The sequence below is a fragment of the Phyllostomus hastatus genome, unplaced genomic scaffold (genome assembly GCF_019186645.2).
Source record: "Phyllostomus hastatus isolate PE091 unplaced genomic scaffold, TTU_PhHast_1.1 phas_contig_38, whole genome shotgun sequence".
In the NCBI taxonomy this organism is placed as follows: domain Eukaryota; kingdom Metazoa; phylum Chordata; class Mammalia; order Chiroptera; family Phyllostomidae; genus Phyllostomus; species Phyllostomus hastatus.
Window position 1 is genome coordinate 1,977,335 of NW_025333869.1, and position 17,680 is coordinate 1,995,014.

General features: G+C 37.5%; 2 protein-coding genes across 4 annotated transcripts in view; one reads left to right on the top strand and one right to left on the bottom strand.

Moving 5' to 3' along the window:
* The window catches only part of NBN (nibrin), a 53,639-nt gene extending 41,945 nt beyond the window's left edge, over positions 1 to 11,694 (bottom strand). The window contains exons 1-7 of one of the 2 annotated variants that reach the window (XM_045842212.1): positions 11,537 to 11,694; positions 10,528 to 10,658; positions 9,660 to 9,808; positions 9,096 to 9,255; positions 6,609 to 6,712; positions 2,216 to 2,333; positions 1,456 to 1,646 (exon numbers count right to left, since the gene is read on the bottom strand). In XM_045842212.1, coding sequence (XP_045698168.1) covers positions 1,456 to 1,646; positions 2,216 to 2,333; positions 6,609 to 6,712; positions 9,096 to 9,255; positions 9,660 to 9,808; positions 10,528 to 10,658; positions 11,537 to 11,573 — 890 coding nt within the window. In that variant the 5' untranslated portion in view covers positions 11,574 to 11,694. Of the gene's footprint in view, positions 1 to 1,455; positions 1,647 to 2,215; positions 2,334 to 6,608; positions 6,713 to 9,095; positions 9,256 to 9,659; positions 9,809 to 10,527; positions 10,659 to 11,187; positions 11,402 to 11,536 lie in introns of those variants that run through there. The other variant, XM_045842214.1, reaches the window with a different exon arrangement.
* A 3,424-nt stretch (positions 11,695 to 15,118) lies between these two features.
* DECR1 (2,4-dienoyl-CoA reductase 1) overlaps positions 15,119 to 17,680 on the top strand; it is a 32,698-nt gene continuing 30,136 nt past the window's right edge. Inside the window, exon 1 of one of the 2 annotated variants that reach the window (XM_045842177.1) lies at positions 15,119 to 15,242. In XM_045842177.1, the coding sequence (XP_045698133.1) occupies positions 15,192 to 15,242 (51 nt within the window). In that variant the 5' untranslated portion in view covers positions 15,119 to 15,191. The remainder of the gene's footprint in view (positions 15,243 to 17,680) is intronic. The other variant, XM_045842178.1, reaches the window with a different exon arrangement.

The window sequence follows — 17,680 nt, forward strand, 5'->3', positions numbered from 1 at the left end:
GTGTTATGATTTAAAGTTTAGTGATCATTTTACATATTTACACGTGTTAAGGAATCTTATGGTGAATCTACCTTCTGTTATTCTATAATGTGGATAATGATTGAATTTATAAAACAAAAATAATTTAATATAATGCTATATAGAAACTACACCTCAAATTTTAAGAACTACAAAACTCTTTTTTTAGTACTTATTATAAAATATTTTAAGAGGCTACAGTAGTTTACAAGGTCTTTTTCAGGTGCTTTAACATTTGTTTTTTTTTAATGTACTGACTAGCTTAACTTTAAGTTCAACTGTATGTGTGATTATAATGATATTATACTAAAAAAAGAGATTTTACAAAGTATTATAAATAAGTGACCACATATACCTACTTATAATTAAAGCAATTTAAAATTGATATTTTACTATCCTACTAATGTTTTTGAAAATATTACTATGAAAATTAGTTATAAAGATTAGCTGTATAAAATAAAATCAAAACAAAACATTTTAAATACATATTTAACAATAATCTTATATAGACATTTTGTCATCTTTGATGGGCAAACAGTGTAAACATATGTGGCTACTATCACCACTCTCTTTCAACACTGCTCTGGAGATCCCAGTGGGCATACAACATAGACAGAGAGAGAGGGAAGTATTAGAAGCATTCTATTAAAAATGGAATAGAAATATCATTATTTACAGATAGGATTTATACAAAAAAAGCCTATCGACTAACTACTAGAATTACAAGGGGAGCCAAGCAAGGTGGCAGGATACAAGAACAGTATGTCAATTTCAGCTGAATTCTTATCCATCAACAGTGAACAATTAGAAAATATATTTAAAGAAATATCATGTCTTTATGTTACACATACCACAGATATAATATCTACCAGAAAATATGTAGTATCTAGGAATACCTAAAAAAAGGTGTTTAAGATCTCTACAGAGAAATTATAAAAATCATTAATGCTCCTCAAAATGATTTGTGGGTTCAGTGAAATTCCTAATCCAATTCCCAACAAAGTTTCTTAGAAAAATGACTCTAAAATGCATACAGAAAAATAAAGAGCCAAGAATAGCCAGGATGCTTCTGAAGAAAAGAACAGAAATCTTGTTCTGCTGGACATGAGGATGTTAATGTGGTGTTGATCAGTAAAGGAGGAAAAGTCAAACTGTGCCCATGCATTGTTGACCTATAATATAAACAGAATCCATTCTGGGTAGATTAAAAACAAATTTCAAAATAAAATATCAAAATACTAGTAAAATATGTAGGTGAATAATATGATCTATTAATAGAAAAAGATTCCTTAAACAAAATACAAGTATCATACATAATACAATCTTTGTAATAATTATTGTCTTTACTTTTTCAATGTTATGTAGAGTACTACAGAAGTCACCTGTAAAACCACCTACTTGCATATTTCTTTTTACTAATAAAGAAAAATAAAGTACCTTTGGAGCATATCTATAATTGAATGAATCCATTTTTTTTGAGAGTCAGAAATTAAGGTCTGTGAATTTGTTATTCCTATATCAACAACACAAGTTCCAGGTGCCAAAAAGAAACTCTCTTCTTCAATTTCTTCTGTAATCAATTTAGCATCTCCCCCTCCAAAAACAACTGCTGAACTTAATTTTTTATGCTAAAAATAAAAAAAGTAATAAAATAGCCACAATTAATTTATTGAGTACAATCTAAAAATTGTAAGATTTTGACTTGATAGTAAAATAAAAAATTGACATAGAATTGGTCCTGCTTCTTGAGAAGACAATCTGAAATTCCATTCTGAGAAAATCCCTGCTTCACAGGCACCTCCACAGCCCTGGAACATCATACTGTCTACAGGGCCAACTGGCAAGATTTCCCACCTGTGACAAATACTCCTGGAATCCCCACTTCAGAACATGAAAGACATTCAACACCTGTTTACTAACCCAGCAAGTGAGAACTTTAACCAGTCCCTTCCCCTTCCAACTTACACATTTATGTAAACTTACTAGGCCAACTGACAGATGTTAAGAATTATTATAATATCTATGTATATGATTATATAATATAAAGGGTAGGCACTAGTGCCTGGACAGTTTTTATTCCATGTCAAACCTCTACACAAAAATCTCAAAAGAAAATGCATTAACAACTACTGAAAACAGTAGTAGTCTGTCCTAGTATGTAATGTCTTCTTTAGGAAAATTTAGCTTAGAACATTACCTGCTTGGCATTTAGAAATACAAATGTTTTCCCTTTGAAGATCTGTTTTCTTTCCTGCCGTTTTGACAGATCAATATTTTTACTTTCAATGGCCGGCTCATCAACAGGTGGATAAAAACTGTTAAAAAAGAAAAAAATTAAAGTATGTTGTAATTATAAACTACTCTGTACACATGCCATTAAATTTGCAAATGGAGTGTTTCTAGATACTAGAAAGGCTTAATTTACATAATACCAATATTTTAAAAAAGTTTTTATCTGAGACAAAATGACAAAAAGTATCCAAATGCTTTCCTAGAAATATGGTAACACATGCCACAGAGAACAGCAGAAATGTTCTTTATTCCCTGAAAATACATAATCCAAGAGTAGACAATCATAACAAGATATAATTGTATATACATATGACTCAAGGCAAATGAATTACAAAAGGTTGAGAGAAATATCATCCATAAAGATCAAATTCTATCAGCATCTTGTGTTTGCTTGGGAACCAATACATATTAATATTTGCACTCCAATTCTGTGAATTTCTACTATGAGTGTTTTGTTACAGATCTCTTTGGAGAAACTCAGGAAATTAAGACTTACAGTATTTTGTCAGTTTAAAATTTCCAAAGTGAGATTTAAAAATATAATCTTTTAACTCTTTAATGCTATAAAACATCTTAATCATCCATGGAAATGAGGGAAAGAAGAAAATAGGGAAGAAAAATGAACAGATTTTCAGCCTTTCATCAGTCCAGTTTCAACTTTCTATATACTCAGACTTTTTGCTACAGCTATTCATAAGTGACCAACCTTTCAGCTTATCTCTGCCTTCTAGTAAAAATTACTAATGTCTGTGGATAGTGAAAGGTACAATACTGTTGAACTGATAGTTATTTCCAACTTCATCTATAAATTCAGTGCCAACCCAATAAAACTACCAGCAAGTTATTTTGTGAATAGACACATTCTAAAGTTCATATGGAAAGGCAAAAGACTCAGAATAGCCAACAATACTGAAGAACAAAGTTAAGAGTATTAACACTACCTGAACTCAAGACTCACTATAAAGCTACAGTACTCAAGAGTGTGATACTGATGAAAAAACAAACAGTTCAATGAAAGAGAACAGAGAAGTCAGATATAGACCAACATATATAACTAATCTTTGACAAAGGAGCAAGGCAGCTACTGGAGCTATGGAGCTTAGACAGTCTTTTCAACAAATGGTGCTGGAACAATTGGATATCCATGTGCAGAAAAATAAATCTAGACTCAGCCTTCATGACTGTCACAAAAATTAACTCAAAATGAATCACAGACCTAAATATAACACATAAAAAACTGCAAAACTCCTATATGATAACATGAGAAAACCTGAAAACTTTAACAATGGAGGTAACTTTTTAGATATACTACCAAAGGCATATTAAAAAATAATTAATAAGGTGTACTCCATGAAAATTAAAAAATTTCTGTTCTGCAAAAGACAGTATCAAGAGTAAGAAAAGCTACAGACTAAAAAATACTTGTAAAAGGACTGTTATCCAAAATATACAAAGAACTCTTAAAACAGTAAAAAAAAAAAAAAAAAGGCTAATCATATACTTTATACAAAGTGATCCCCCAGATATTTAAAATACTCACCTGTCACCACAGTTATTACAATATTGATTACAATATTGACTATATTCCCTATACTGTATTTTTACTTCCCCAAATGCAATAAAAATTTAACATGAAAAATTGTTTAAAAAAAAAGGGCCAAAGACTTTAATAGGCATCTCACCAAAGAAACATACAAATTCCAAGTAAGGACATCCATCGCATGTCATAAGAGAAATGGAAACTAAACCATCAATGAGATACCACACATCTATCAGAATTGCTAAAATCTGGACACTGACAACACAAAGAGCTGATGAGGATGTGGAGCAACTCATTCACTACTGGTGAGAATACAAAATGGTGCAGCCACTCTGGAAGACAATTTGGTGGTTTCTCACAAAACACATTCTTACCATATGGACAGCTATTTACTTCATTAGTCCTTAGACATATTTCATGATTTCCAAAACTACTTATTATATTGCTTTTTAGTGATATCAAAAGGCTTGAATCATATTGACATCCAAACTTACAAATATGAAGTCTATCTCCAAGAAAAATTCCTACTATGTGCTATATTTCTTTGCCTTGAATTTTGATTGATTAGGTAAGGTCAGCTCTATAAGCTTCCTAAACTTCCATTTACTGAGACCATTCCAGTCTCTTGGATCTGAGATTTCATTACAAACCACTAAGTTAACCTGTTTCTGGTTCATGGATACTGTCAGAAGATACAGACTCCTGGGTCAGAGACAAAACAAGCAGCGAGCCTCAGCATGTTTGCAGCATGTCTCCTTCCCAAATAAATCCCAGGGGAATGCCTTCAAAAGGACTACATAGTGGGTATGTTACAATGAACATGGGAATGAACCAGTTTTATAACAGACGATAAGCAGGCCTGCTTTTTGTCCTGAGAGGAAGATATTGCCTCATCTCTCAAGGTTTCTCACTGCAGACATCCTAGAGAAATGGCATGGTAAAGGGTGGTTGGGACCTCACACTGTTGGTATACCCAGCAAGTTTTGGATGAATGCAAGGACTCTCTTCCAGAACAAAGCTTGCTGTTTCAAGAAGTTAAGAGATCCCTCCACAATATAAAACTTTGTAAAAATTTCAAATAAATGGTAAGTCCCTCTTATTTCTAAAGGATTTTTTTTACATTCAGGCATATACTTTAAAAAATAATCATTTATGGATTTTTGAGAGAGGGAGGGAGGGAATAAGAAAGGGAAGTGGGAGGGGAGAGAAGGTGGGCAGAGAGAGAGAGGGGCACATCTATTTGTTGTTCCACTTATTTATGTATTTATTGGTTGATTCTTGTGTGTAACCTAACCCACAATCGAACTAGAAACCTTGGCTTACCAAGACAATGCTCTAACAAACTGTGGAGTCAATGGACATGGCCCTTCCCCTCCTATGGCTGAGGGCTAATCAGGGGGCCCCTAGGCAGAAGGAATCTGTTTTGTTTCAAAAATGGATTGTAACTTCCTCATTATCTTTGGGAGTGGCTTTCTGTCCTGGAACTGCTTCTTGACCTTTTCTTTACACTAAGGTAATGTAGTTTAATAGGATGTGTGCCTCCTTAGTCTCAGACTCCTTAAGAGACATGGGGTGTGTGGTCCTGCTTGCCAACCTACCACTGCTGAAGTTCACTGTAACGTAAATAATAAAGGCCATGTCTATTCTACCCAGTCTCCCTTGTGGATTTTTCAGCTTATCTGAACCAACAGCTGAGAACCACAGACTCAACCTCCTGTGTTACAACTAGTATAGTTGACAGGATTTGGATACCCTAAAAAAATCCCCCAGTTAAGTCGACTGTGAACAACGACTTGCTGGGTGGAAAATTTGTGGGAAATCCTGAAAATGAATAATGGCAGGGATAAACCGCAAGTAGTGCACAAGTATTGGTGGGATGGCCTCAAAGCTCTGGGCCCTGCAGAAGACCTGTGCAAAAGAAAGAAAAAATTAGATGAAGCAAAAGTAAGACAGAGGATAAAAAGAAAAATGAGGAAATAAGCCCTCTTTGAATGTCTTTGATTTAAATATTGTTGGTTTTTTTTTTTTTTTGGCCAAAGGTCTAATAAATGAGAAGCATATATTGACTTGAAAATTAAAAGCTTCTAAAACTTTTGGGATCTGCACAAGGTTCCTGACCATGGCCTCTGATGGCCTGCCATGAAGAATCTGCCGTGTGAACCAGGCACAACATGAATGACTGGCTAGAAGGCTTCTTTTTTTCCTTAAAAAAATGTATTTATTTATTTTTAGAGAGAAGGGAAAAGAGGGAGAAAAAGAGGGAAACATCAATGTATAGCTATCTCTTGCTTGTCCCCTAGTGGGGAACCTAGCCTGAAACATAGACATGTGCCCTGACTGGAATTGAACCAGAAACCCTTTGGTTTGCTGGCCAGTACTTAATCCACTGAGCCACACCTGCCAGGGCACATTAGTTAGATGTCTAACTAATTAGTGAGATGCCTCAATTTACTCCTCAGTGCCCGTGTGCAGGACCCTGTCACTGGTTCGTGTGCTCTGCTAATGGCTCTCTGTGCTATCACTGTCCTTCAGTGTGTTTCTCTCAATACTGGCACATATATAATACTGTTTTACCAAGATAAGAAATAACCAACAAAGAATCTAGGGACCCTTTCTTAACATTTTAACAAAAATCTCCATTAATAAAATTGAACTATAACATTACATTCTCAGTCATTAATGAGGAAATTAACCTAAATAAAATTAGTGCTATCATACATCTTGTCATATTTTATTATATTTAAGGTATACAATATACCTTTCAATTTGTGGAAGCTGTTTCTTGGACTGAACTGCTTTAAGACATTCAGTAAAATATTCTGGCTTTACAATCGGACATCCACAGATGAGTGCACATATTGTCTAAAAAGAAGAAAACATATGTTAATACAATACTCATGCTACTTTATTTTAAAGAAAAGTTTTAGGTTATAGACTTCAAAGAGGCTATTCTATTCTTCTCCTCTCATCTCTCTATAAAGAAGCCACAATCTATAAGTCAGTTCAGTCACGGCTTCACTTAGTACACAAATCCCTACATAATTACTAAGTTATAAAACCTACCAATTATAGTATTAATTTAAACACTTATTTGGAGAGGTTGAACAACATAAAAATCAATTAAAATGTATTATAATTTTAAAAACATTAAAATGCTAAAAAGTATAAGTTAGGATTGAGGCAATGTAACATCTGCCCTAGAGAAGACAGTATCAAGAGGTAAACATGAGAGAAGACCTTTTCAGCCTAAATGCCTTTCCAACAGATTGTGACTATGGAATAAAATCTTTTCAAAAATGTAAACAAAGGAATAACAATCTGGGGTTGGGTAAAAGCTCAAAATAAGAATATACAAATGCAGTGGGGGCTTCAGGTAGTAAGTGAAATTAAGCTATCAGCCTCAAATAAGATATATCCACAAAATTTGAGGAAGGTTAGAAAATACCATCGCTGACAATGAAAATAAAATAACCGCTCAGCATAATTCTAGGAATTAATCCAGCTAAAGAATTTAAGTATGTTTTTAATAACATGAGGTTTTACCTAAATATGAGTGAGCAATTTGGGATGTCTCTCAAGAACGGAATCTGAAAGACACCAATGAAAATGAAATAACTGACTTCTTGTATGAAGCAAAAGTTGGACCGAGTAAGCTTCAAAACATGTAGTCGTGAGCAAAGGATTATTACTCCGTGCCTCAATTTACTCCTCAGAAAATTAAAATTGAACTTAATGTCCTTTTAAGTTCTATTTTTTCTAACATTCAATGATTTTAAAAACATAAGCTAACCTGTACTTTTGGAAAATTTACCAAAAAATAACAAGGTTTTCTTTTTTGGCATAATTGATCAGAAATAGTGAAAAGGACAGCTCTATAAGCCTTTGTTGATGTATATCCGGGACTCTAAAAGGGAGAGCCATATGGTGGCTGCAGGTCCCAATCACTTAGAATAGTGTGTGCTCTGATGAATGGGTGTTAGTTTCCACATCTGTCCCAGACTCAGCTCATATTATATCCCCACCAAGCAAGGGCACGGTTACCTCTTCTGTTTCTCAGGTACCTTGATATCTTAAGAGTCCACACATAAATATTCTGATCACTATAAGAGTACATCCCCACTATAAACTAGTAAGTGAACATTCTGATTTCTTATCTGTGGGTGTAACAGCATAAATCAGTACTCTGTTGAATTGATAAATCAATTTTATAAACTTGCAAAGATGAGGTGATCCTTGGTCAGAGATAACCCTGCCAAGGTACAAGTTTGATATGAGGTTCAATCTGAGCAGCAAGCCATCCTCTATGATACCTCAGTAGCTCTAATACACATGCTCTGATTTAATTATGTCTGATACTAAAAGATGTTTCTATCATCTAATAAAATAATCTAAATTATTTGTTGTTTTTCACTATAGATATTAACCTAAAACAATCCTACATATCTATGATCCTATTAAAAAAAGATGGACCACCTCCCCATTTCTTCAATTAGCTTTGGATAAAATTACCCTATTTTGCTGTATATAATGTGCACCCACGTTTTTGTGTACATTATACACAGGATTGTGTAATCATTACACCATATATAATGTGCATCCTTATTTTTCCCTAAAAATTTTAGGCAAAACAGTACTCATTATACACAGCAAAATAAGGTAAACCTGATGAAGATATGAGACTCTGAAAACATGCCAAAATATATTGCTGTTTTAATGAATAATCAACATCTTCTAAAGGCACATACCTAACATCTATACATTGTTAAGAGTACATTAGGGCAATAGTAAACTACAGGAACTTCTAAGAAGTATTTGTGATTAAGGTCTTAAACCAAATAAAAGAGCATGAGATGACAGAGACTTGAGGAAGACAACTTGATGAGACAGGAGATACTAATTCTGAAGACGGGCAGTTGCTCTCTAATCACTTTGCTCTTAGGTTGAAAACACAAGCTATCCACTGTTAATCCTGATGAACAGATAACATTAAAATCACTTTTAAAAATGCTAAATCAAAATCTGAAATATAATTTTATGTGCTTCTGTTGTATCACATAATAAAACACATTACCAAAAAGATATTCTGGCCTAAATGGTATACAAAGGCATGGGGATGGCATATATAAATTTACAATAGTTCTGATGGGTTTAAATTAAATGACTTTAAAAACAACTGTGTATAGTGAGTGAGTAAGCTTAAACTCATAGAACTCATTTTAACACAGTAACAAGGCATGTTACCTACTTTAATGGTAACTTTAACTGCTACCATGACAAGGTGAGTGCATTCTTCTGTCCAATTGTTTACAGTAAATCCTCCAAGCTGTAATATAGCTTGATTTAAAGCAGTTTTCCCAGAGACATCTAAACAAGAAGAACATGCAACCAAAGGCTCATACTCCACTCTGTGAATGAAAATGAGTTACATGAAGTTGTTATGGATACAGAGACGGCAACTTAACTTTAAATTTGAGGGTCATATCACATGTGTTATTTTACTTTTTTATGTGTAACTAAACTTTCTAACTAATAAAAATCATCATTCCCTCTATCTGGAGTTGCAATTAAGAAAAAACAACAATCACAGTTAACATTATACTTTCACCTACGTAAAATCAAGGTTCCCAGGGCTCACTCAACTCTTCCTCCCGTTGCTCACTTCTTATGACTGATAAGACCCATTGACCCGTGTGGTATAAAGTACACCACTGTGCTAAGGTGGAACTAAATTAGATTTCCATGTCATTTAGAATTTGATAGATGCAAAATAAAGTGCTCTACTTTTAACATCAATTTTTAAAATTCTTACCTGAATTTACTTTCAAATACTCCAAAAGTAACTCTATCCCCTGTCTGCAATGTTTGGGAAAGGCCATTCTGCATTTTTTCCTCATTAACAAAAGTACCGTACTTAGAATTATCTTTTATTGTCAATATAGCAATTTGATGTGTTTGACTCTGGGGAAAAAACAACAACAAATAATTTAAAGTGTTTTACCAGTCAGTAATATTCAATGTTTTTCTATACCCATTAAGAATAGACACAAAACCTATTACTGAATAGATCCAGCATCTGCTAGTATGTCATACTTGCTAAAAATAGTTTTTTCTCATTACCACCAGCATTATCACCAGCACAGCTGTTTGTAGGTATTTTTAGTACTTTTATCAACCGAAGTTGTAATTAAAACCAACCAACCCAAACAAACTCAATGCCATTCAAAGAAGCTGTGGGGCACAGCATCAGTTATCTTTGCAAATAAAACAAATTAGTTCCTACCGTGCAATCCCACCTTGTTTGAGGAAACACGTGTATTCACAAAGCTGCACAAACCCTTTAAAGCAGGAAACCTGAGCACCTGTTCACTGCTTCCCCAGGCTTGGTACACTGTAAGCACTCAATGAATGCTTAAGTAAATAAATCTAAATACATTCTTCTTCCTCGGAGTTTCTGAATCATTAAGATAAACTGTAAAATACTGAAACAGAAACTTCAAATATCAAAGTAGGTAAATACTACTTGTACTGCTGCAAAAATATATTTAATTTTTTAACATTAAAAAAACCTAACAGGTTTATGAAGTGAAAGGTCCTGCAGATTCTCCCACACACAGCATGGCAATCTTTTATGATCCGACCCCTGACTGTGAGTCAGTGAATTACAACCAGTAACACACCAGGCCTGTTGCAGGAAAGCCTGCGGTTATGGTGGCATGACTGCGACTGATGGACTGATCCTTTTCAATGAGGATGTCACAGTTTTTCCTTCCAACCACGTACTCCACACCCGTCAGAAGTCGGTAAGGTTCTGGAATTAAAGAGAAAACTGATAAATGCACACGTGTACACACGTACACACATGTACATGAAACAAGTACTTCAATGCAATATTTTTATTTTGCTTTTTGGATGTTAACAATGCACTTATAAATGAAAGGTGTTTTTCCAGTAAAGTTTTACTGAAGGTCACAGAAGACTGATTAAATGGAAAATCACACTGTGGAGCCTGAAAGACCTCTGATTCACATCTAAATTTAAAGTGTTAACAATCCTCCTGTAGCAACCCGTGCAAATAAGATTTGCCTGGCGCAGTTTAAGGTCAATGTGCTTCCTTTAGAACTGGATGGACTGACCCGACAGTCCCTTGGGAAAATACAAAGTGAAACAACGGCTATGAGAAACGTTGAGTAACACGGGAACTGGAAGTGGCAGAAGATGAAACACGGTGTGGGCAACGGGGAACCCTGAGCAGCACGCAGACAGCATTCCGTCTCGGTGACTTGGACGCGCAGGTCACACCCACCTCCCAGGTGTCCAGAACACAGATGTCGGGTTACCTCAGCTTCTCACAGTAAGTGCCAGCTGTCTGCTCTCGGCTGGACACCCCACAGCCTACACCAGACACTTGATCGGCGGGCCACCAATCTGCAGGGGCAGCCGTAACCGGAGCGGCCGGACCACCTCTAGTAACCGCGCTGCGGACTCTGAGGACCTCACCGCCTCCACTACCGACCTTCCCGACACCCCGCCCGAATGCAAGAAGCTCCCCCCTGGCCTTGAAGCTCCGCCTCCTGCAGTAAACGGAAGAGGGCAAGACAGTGGGGACCCAGCCGGAAGTATTCCTCAGACCTCTCCCAGGGTGTATTCTTGGGAAATCGACCCTCGATCACCTTCCTCCCTCCTCACCTCGGGCTGGGCCCGCGTCGGGCAGCAGCTTCCACATAGATCCAGTCTCAGTGTCCGGGCGACGTGCGTCAGGGCAACTTCAGAGTACAGACGTGCGCTGCCGCTGCGCCTGCAAACTCGCGGGCTCCGTCACGTGCGCGCTCCCGGGACCGCGCCTGCGTAGGAAACGTAAATGGAGGGCGCTTAGACGCCGTTTCGTCACCTTGTACCTAGGAGGGAATAACGCAATCTCTATGGAAGTGTGCTGTATGTTAAGGGTTTGGGAGTATGGATCCCATTTTGAGGTGTTCGCCAATATGAGATTATCTGCTTTTTTTCTGATTGAGAATGGAAATAGCTTTAAAAATTAAATCCAAAACAACGTAGGGAAACAGTACTTCTTAGTACACACCACTTAAGTAATTCCATATGTTAGCAATTTCTTTACGTTGCAGTCATTTCTTTTTATGGATCCTAATGATGGTGATGATGATGATTAGGGTGAAGATAAGGATTTCAACCTGTCAACACATCATTTTCACTCGTCTTTAAGTTCAAATCAACCTCTGTTTCATAATACTATACTTTAATCAGTAGCTGAATTCTTTCCATTTTCACTTGGATCTAATTGGTGCAGGCTCTGCTCCGTCTCCAAGAGCCCCTAATCTTTCGCCACCTCTTCCTGCACAAATCCATTTCACATCCTGCACACAACGAAATAAATACCCTAGAACAAATTCCTAATCGTAGAAGTTCTGGTTTTCTTTTTTTAAAGATTTTATTTATTTATTTGAGGGGAGGGAGAAAGAGAGGAGAGAAACATCGGTGCGAGAGATGTTGATTGGATGCCTTTCACATGCCCTCAGCTGGAGACCTGGCCTGAAACCCAGGCATATACCTTCGGTAGGTATCGAACAGGGGACCTTTTTGGTTCACACCTGGCGCTCAGTCCACTGAGGAACACCAGGCAGGACAGAAGCCCGGGTTTTCAAAAGCATTCTGTACTGTAATGAGAAGAAAAAAAATGTCACTTATAAAGCCTGGTTTTCCAGTCTCTGTTATGAACATAGATGCAAAAATTCTAAATACGAAATTAGCAAATTGAGTCTGGTCACACATTAAAGCATGAGTAAGTGGAATTTATTCCAGAGATGAAAGGGTGGATGTTATCACAAGAATAACGGAGAGAACGAGAGAGAGATCTATGATTGTATAAATAGTTGCAAAAAAAGCATTTGATAAAATTCAATATCCATTCGTGAAGGAAATAAGTAACTTGCAGCAAAGTAAGGATAGAGGGAACATCCTTAATCCAATAAAGGACATTTATGAAAGGACTGTACCTTTTATTATACTTAAGGTGAATTATTGAACATTTGCCCTAACATTAGGAGTGAAACAAGGACATATTTGCTGTTGCTACTTATTTTCAACACAGCATTAGATGCTCTACCAATGCAGTAAAGGATAAAAAGAAAAGGCATATGGATTAAAAAGGAAGAAACACACTAATCTTATTCACAAAATATATGCTTGCATATACTGAAAATTTACAAGAATCTACTGGAAAACTATTTGAATTAATTGAATTTAATAAGGTTACTGGATACAAAGTCTATATGTAGAATTTAATTGTATCCTTTATTCCAGAAAAATAAATAGAAAATTGTGTATATAAAATAGATAATAGCACCAAAGGCATTAATACTCAGTAATAAATCTATTAAAAGTTGTGATATAAAATATTACTGTTACATGTTATTGACAAAAATTAAGTCCTAAATAAATATACCACATTCATGGATTATTAAGATGTCATTTCTCCCAAAATGTGATTCAATGTAATTTCAATGTCTCAGATTTTTTAAGTGGAAATTGATAGATTCTAAAATATATATGGAGATGCATAGGCTGAGAATAATCAAAGCAATTTTGAAGAACAAAGCTGAAGTACTTACACTACCAAATAATGAAATGTACAGTTACAGTTTTAAGTCTGTGTTCTATTGGCACAAGGATAGAAAATGAGCAAATGGATCAAAATAGAAAGACCCAAAAGAGACCCACACATATAAGTAATTTAATTTTCAAAAGTAATGATACAGAATGAGCAATGATGGAAAGGTTGTTTTTCCAGTAAGGATTCTGGGGATATTGGTAAACACTGCAGAAGGAGTGAAGACTGACCCTATAGCTCATACACATACAAACAATAACATAACTCCATATGGATCATAGATCTAAATATGAACATAAAATAAACATTTTAAAAGAAAACATAATCAAGAAATGAGTAAATTTTTCTTAAACAGAACACACAAAAAAAGCATGTCCTGGACAGCAGAATTCCTAAATTTCACTGATATGATGAGCCCAGAACAATTAGCAGAGGTTTGTTTGTTGCTTTTCTGGAGGATATACATTCTCACAGGGCCTTCAATACACTTGTAGACTTGTGAACCCAACCTGTGGTAGAATACAAATGGCAAGAGGGATTTCAAGTCTTGCACCCAAGCTAAAACCAAAGTCTGTAGGAGACATCAACACAGCACCCTGTCGCCATATGTTCATGATACAGTCTCTCTTGTACTGTACAAGAAAGTCAGCCAGGCAACTGCTTTGCTAACTGCCTGCTAAGCAACCTAGCACCAAGAAATAGACAAGAGCTACACAAGGTAACTATGCTATTCTCTTAGCTTTTGGTGAATGCAGGGTCACTCAAAGTAGAACGGCAACATGTATTAATAGCTTACTTACATACTAACAATCTAAGAGACGTAAATGGGGGCACACACACACACAGCAGTTAATGGGGAAAAAGGAACCCAGGTCCCAGAGTCGCAGCCAGCAGGTCCGGGAGACAGCATGGTGGACAAGGGAGCTGTCAGTGTCTTGCAAGGAAGGACTTCCAGAGCCAGCAGCACAGAGCCCCTGGAAGCTGATGCCAAGGGAGATCAGCTTGGCGTGGAGCAGCACTCTGGTGTATGGAGCTCAGCTGCCTCACCAGAGGCCTGAAGTTATACCCTCGAAAGTGATGTACTCCATCCTTCTGAGTTTTTTGGTAAGGGCCTTGGCATTCCTCATGGCAAGTGGGGAATTTCCCCTGGAACCTATTTATGGGGGGTTCCGCTTTGTAGACAAAGATATTTTGGATACGTGTGCATCGCGATATCTTGGGTGTGTCTTCTTGCCAGATGTGTCTAACATGACTTAGGTAGTTTCCGTTTTGAATAAAAGTGTCATGACTGACTGGCAGCCATCTTGGTTGACATGAGTGACTCCATTTTGTTTATATATTTTATGCTATTTTGACAAGACCAATGCCATTTCATTGGTCTTGCTCTCCACATACCCTACTAGGACACACAGCTGAGAGAGAGAGAGCAGGAGCCTCTGAGAGCCTAGCCCTGAAGCGTCCAGCTCAGAGTAGTGGGTGCAGGTATCAGGCAGACCAGGTCCACTAGAGATCCCAATGCCCGCCCCAGCAGGCTCCTAGTCTCGCTCAGCCTCCGCCCACTACCCCGCGTCCCCCAGGGGCCGCCCTAGCAGTACTCCGCCAGTGTCACTGTGGCGCCCAAACTCCGCCCCCTGGTATCAGTCACGCCTCCAGCCGCTGTCGAGTGCAAGGCAAGCTGGGTAGCTGAAGGTAGTTTCTTTGTGGCGTCCTGCTTCCTCCATGGCGCTGTTGGGAAGGTTTTTCTTGGCTCCGGGTCTTGGTCCTCAGCGGGTAAGGAGGAGCTGGGGAGCCAGCTTAGGTCCCACCGAGCACCTTGCTTCTGCCGGCCTGGGGGCGGCTTCTGGGGCGCTGGGCGAGGAGAATCCCTTGCGCGGGGTATGTCGCGCCTGCGGTTCTCAGGTTCGTCACGCTCCTCGTCCTTTGCTGACCCACTCGAAGAGGACAAGGTGCACGCGGCCTTGTGACAGGCTAGGAACAGGGCCGGTCGCACTGGCCTGTGTGGTCCTTTTTATGAGGGAAACTCTTCATGTAGTATCTGTGCGATTACACATTAATACAAATAAATTCACATAAAAAGAGAAAGAAAGAAGAATAGAAATCCGCTGTCCAGAAACTCCATTTGGAGGTGGTGCTGGGTGGCGCCCACATATGCCCAACCCCCACATACCACCTCAGCATCCAGCCAGGAAGAGAGTGTGCACAATAGCCCCTCGCACAACTAAATTAAAAGAAATCCCAATAGTCAAGAAGCACAGTTTCGGTAGCCAGGTACAAAAATAACCTGCGAACTGTGAGACTACTTTTGACAGTTTGATAGGATGGGTGCCCTGGTGTTCTTTTCTTGAAAACCATGGACAAATTCCAAATAAAGTAAACACAAGGATTTGGTGAGTCTCCCAAGTAACAAAAGTTTCTTTTAAATAGTCAGATTTGCTCAAGGCTGTGGTTTTGCTGATGTTTCCTTTTCCTGTGAAGATTTAGGTTATAGGTCGTTGTTGGAAAAACTAATGGTTTCTGGGTTTCTGATTCCTTCTGACAGGCCTTTCTCATTTCAGTCCCACAACAGCCCTGGTGTAGAAAAGTCTCCAGAACCTTTTAGAGCACAAATCATTAGGATTACGGTAATAAGGTCACAGATCTTCTGACACCATTAGATAGATAGTAGAGATTGAGAGGGAGAAAATGAACACATTTAAAAATTAATTTTAACCGGAAAATTTTGAAATTACTTTGCTTAAGAAAAATTTTGAGGATGGGGGTTTGGTGACAGAGAGACCCTATTGCTGTGGGTGGTGGGTGCCCCGGGGTTTTAATACCCAGAAGAAAAGTCTACATATCTGTGAAGCAGCTTGATTTTGTGTGCAAATACATTTTGTGTTATACAGTTAAGACCCCTCATGTTTACTTTGTTACACACCCTATTTAAGAAGTGACATGTTAAATTGTGTGATTAGCTACAAAACATTTATTCAGAATTTGGGTGAGGAGTTTGAACTCTAATTTTTATAATTTTTACAAACTTGTCATTAGTGAATGGGACAGTTCCTCATTTTGTGGGACTGGGGACTGTCCTTTTTCTGCAATGGAGCATTGATAGTGTCTCCTCTAGCTACCCCTTTTATTTCCAGATGCCTCCAGTTGTGCATCATGTCTATTGTGCTGCCCTGGCAGTAGTCTGGGCACTGAAAAGAATGCATGCATGGCACAGACGATGGCTTCTAGCAACTGGACAACATTAATCTGGAGGTAGTTATTGGAGGCATACTGTATGCACAGACTATATGAGTTGCTTTGGGAATACCAAGATGTGCATTTTTCAGAGTCATCCTTTGAAAAATAACATTGTCCATTGTATAGTCTTTACCAAGCTGACATTTTTATATTACATCTAAGGCACAGATTGCAAAGCAGTTGTTATGGGCATTTGAGTCGGGGTAAATTTGATCTGGAAAATATTTATTTTGATCTAAACCAACAGGTAGTTAGAAACTCTTAAAGAATGGATAAGGGCCTGGCTGGCGTGACTCAGTGGCCGAGTGCCGGCAGAATTAAAGGGTTGCTGGTTCCATCCCCACCCAAGGGCACATGCCTGGGTTGTGTGCTAGGTTCCCAGTATGGGGAGCATGAGAGGCAACCACACATTGGTGTTTCCCTCTCTTTCTCCCTACCTTCCCCTCTCTAAAAAATAAATACATAAAATCTTTAAAAAAATGGACATGGTAATATTCCATTGTTTTTATAAACAGCTCACACTTTCTTGTGGAATAGAGAGCTCTCTATTCTATGAAAGCTCTCTCTTTCTTGTGGTCCTTTCAACAACTTCTGTGTATATATCAACATATGCATGAAGATACCCTCATGTAAAAAGACCAAACAAACAGAGCATTTTCCTTAACACAATTTCCTCTACAAATATTTGTTGAATGAATGAATAAGCAATATAGATGCAGCAATGTTTACATTAAGCATGTGAGCTCTAGCTTTTAATACATGCACGGTATTTTGTTATATGGATGTGCACTGATTGATTGGTTTTATCACCTAAGGAAATGCAGTTTCCTAACTTTTTGTTACAAGCAATACTTTTGGGGGGCTATTTTGAGTTCCTTCCATTTCTGAGTACTTAAAAATAATAATAAAAATGAATTTTAGGATAGGCATGTTAACTTTTGAAAAAGCCCACTGGGATTTTGATAAAAATGGAATCT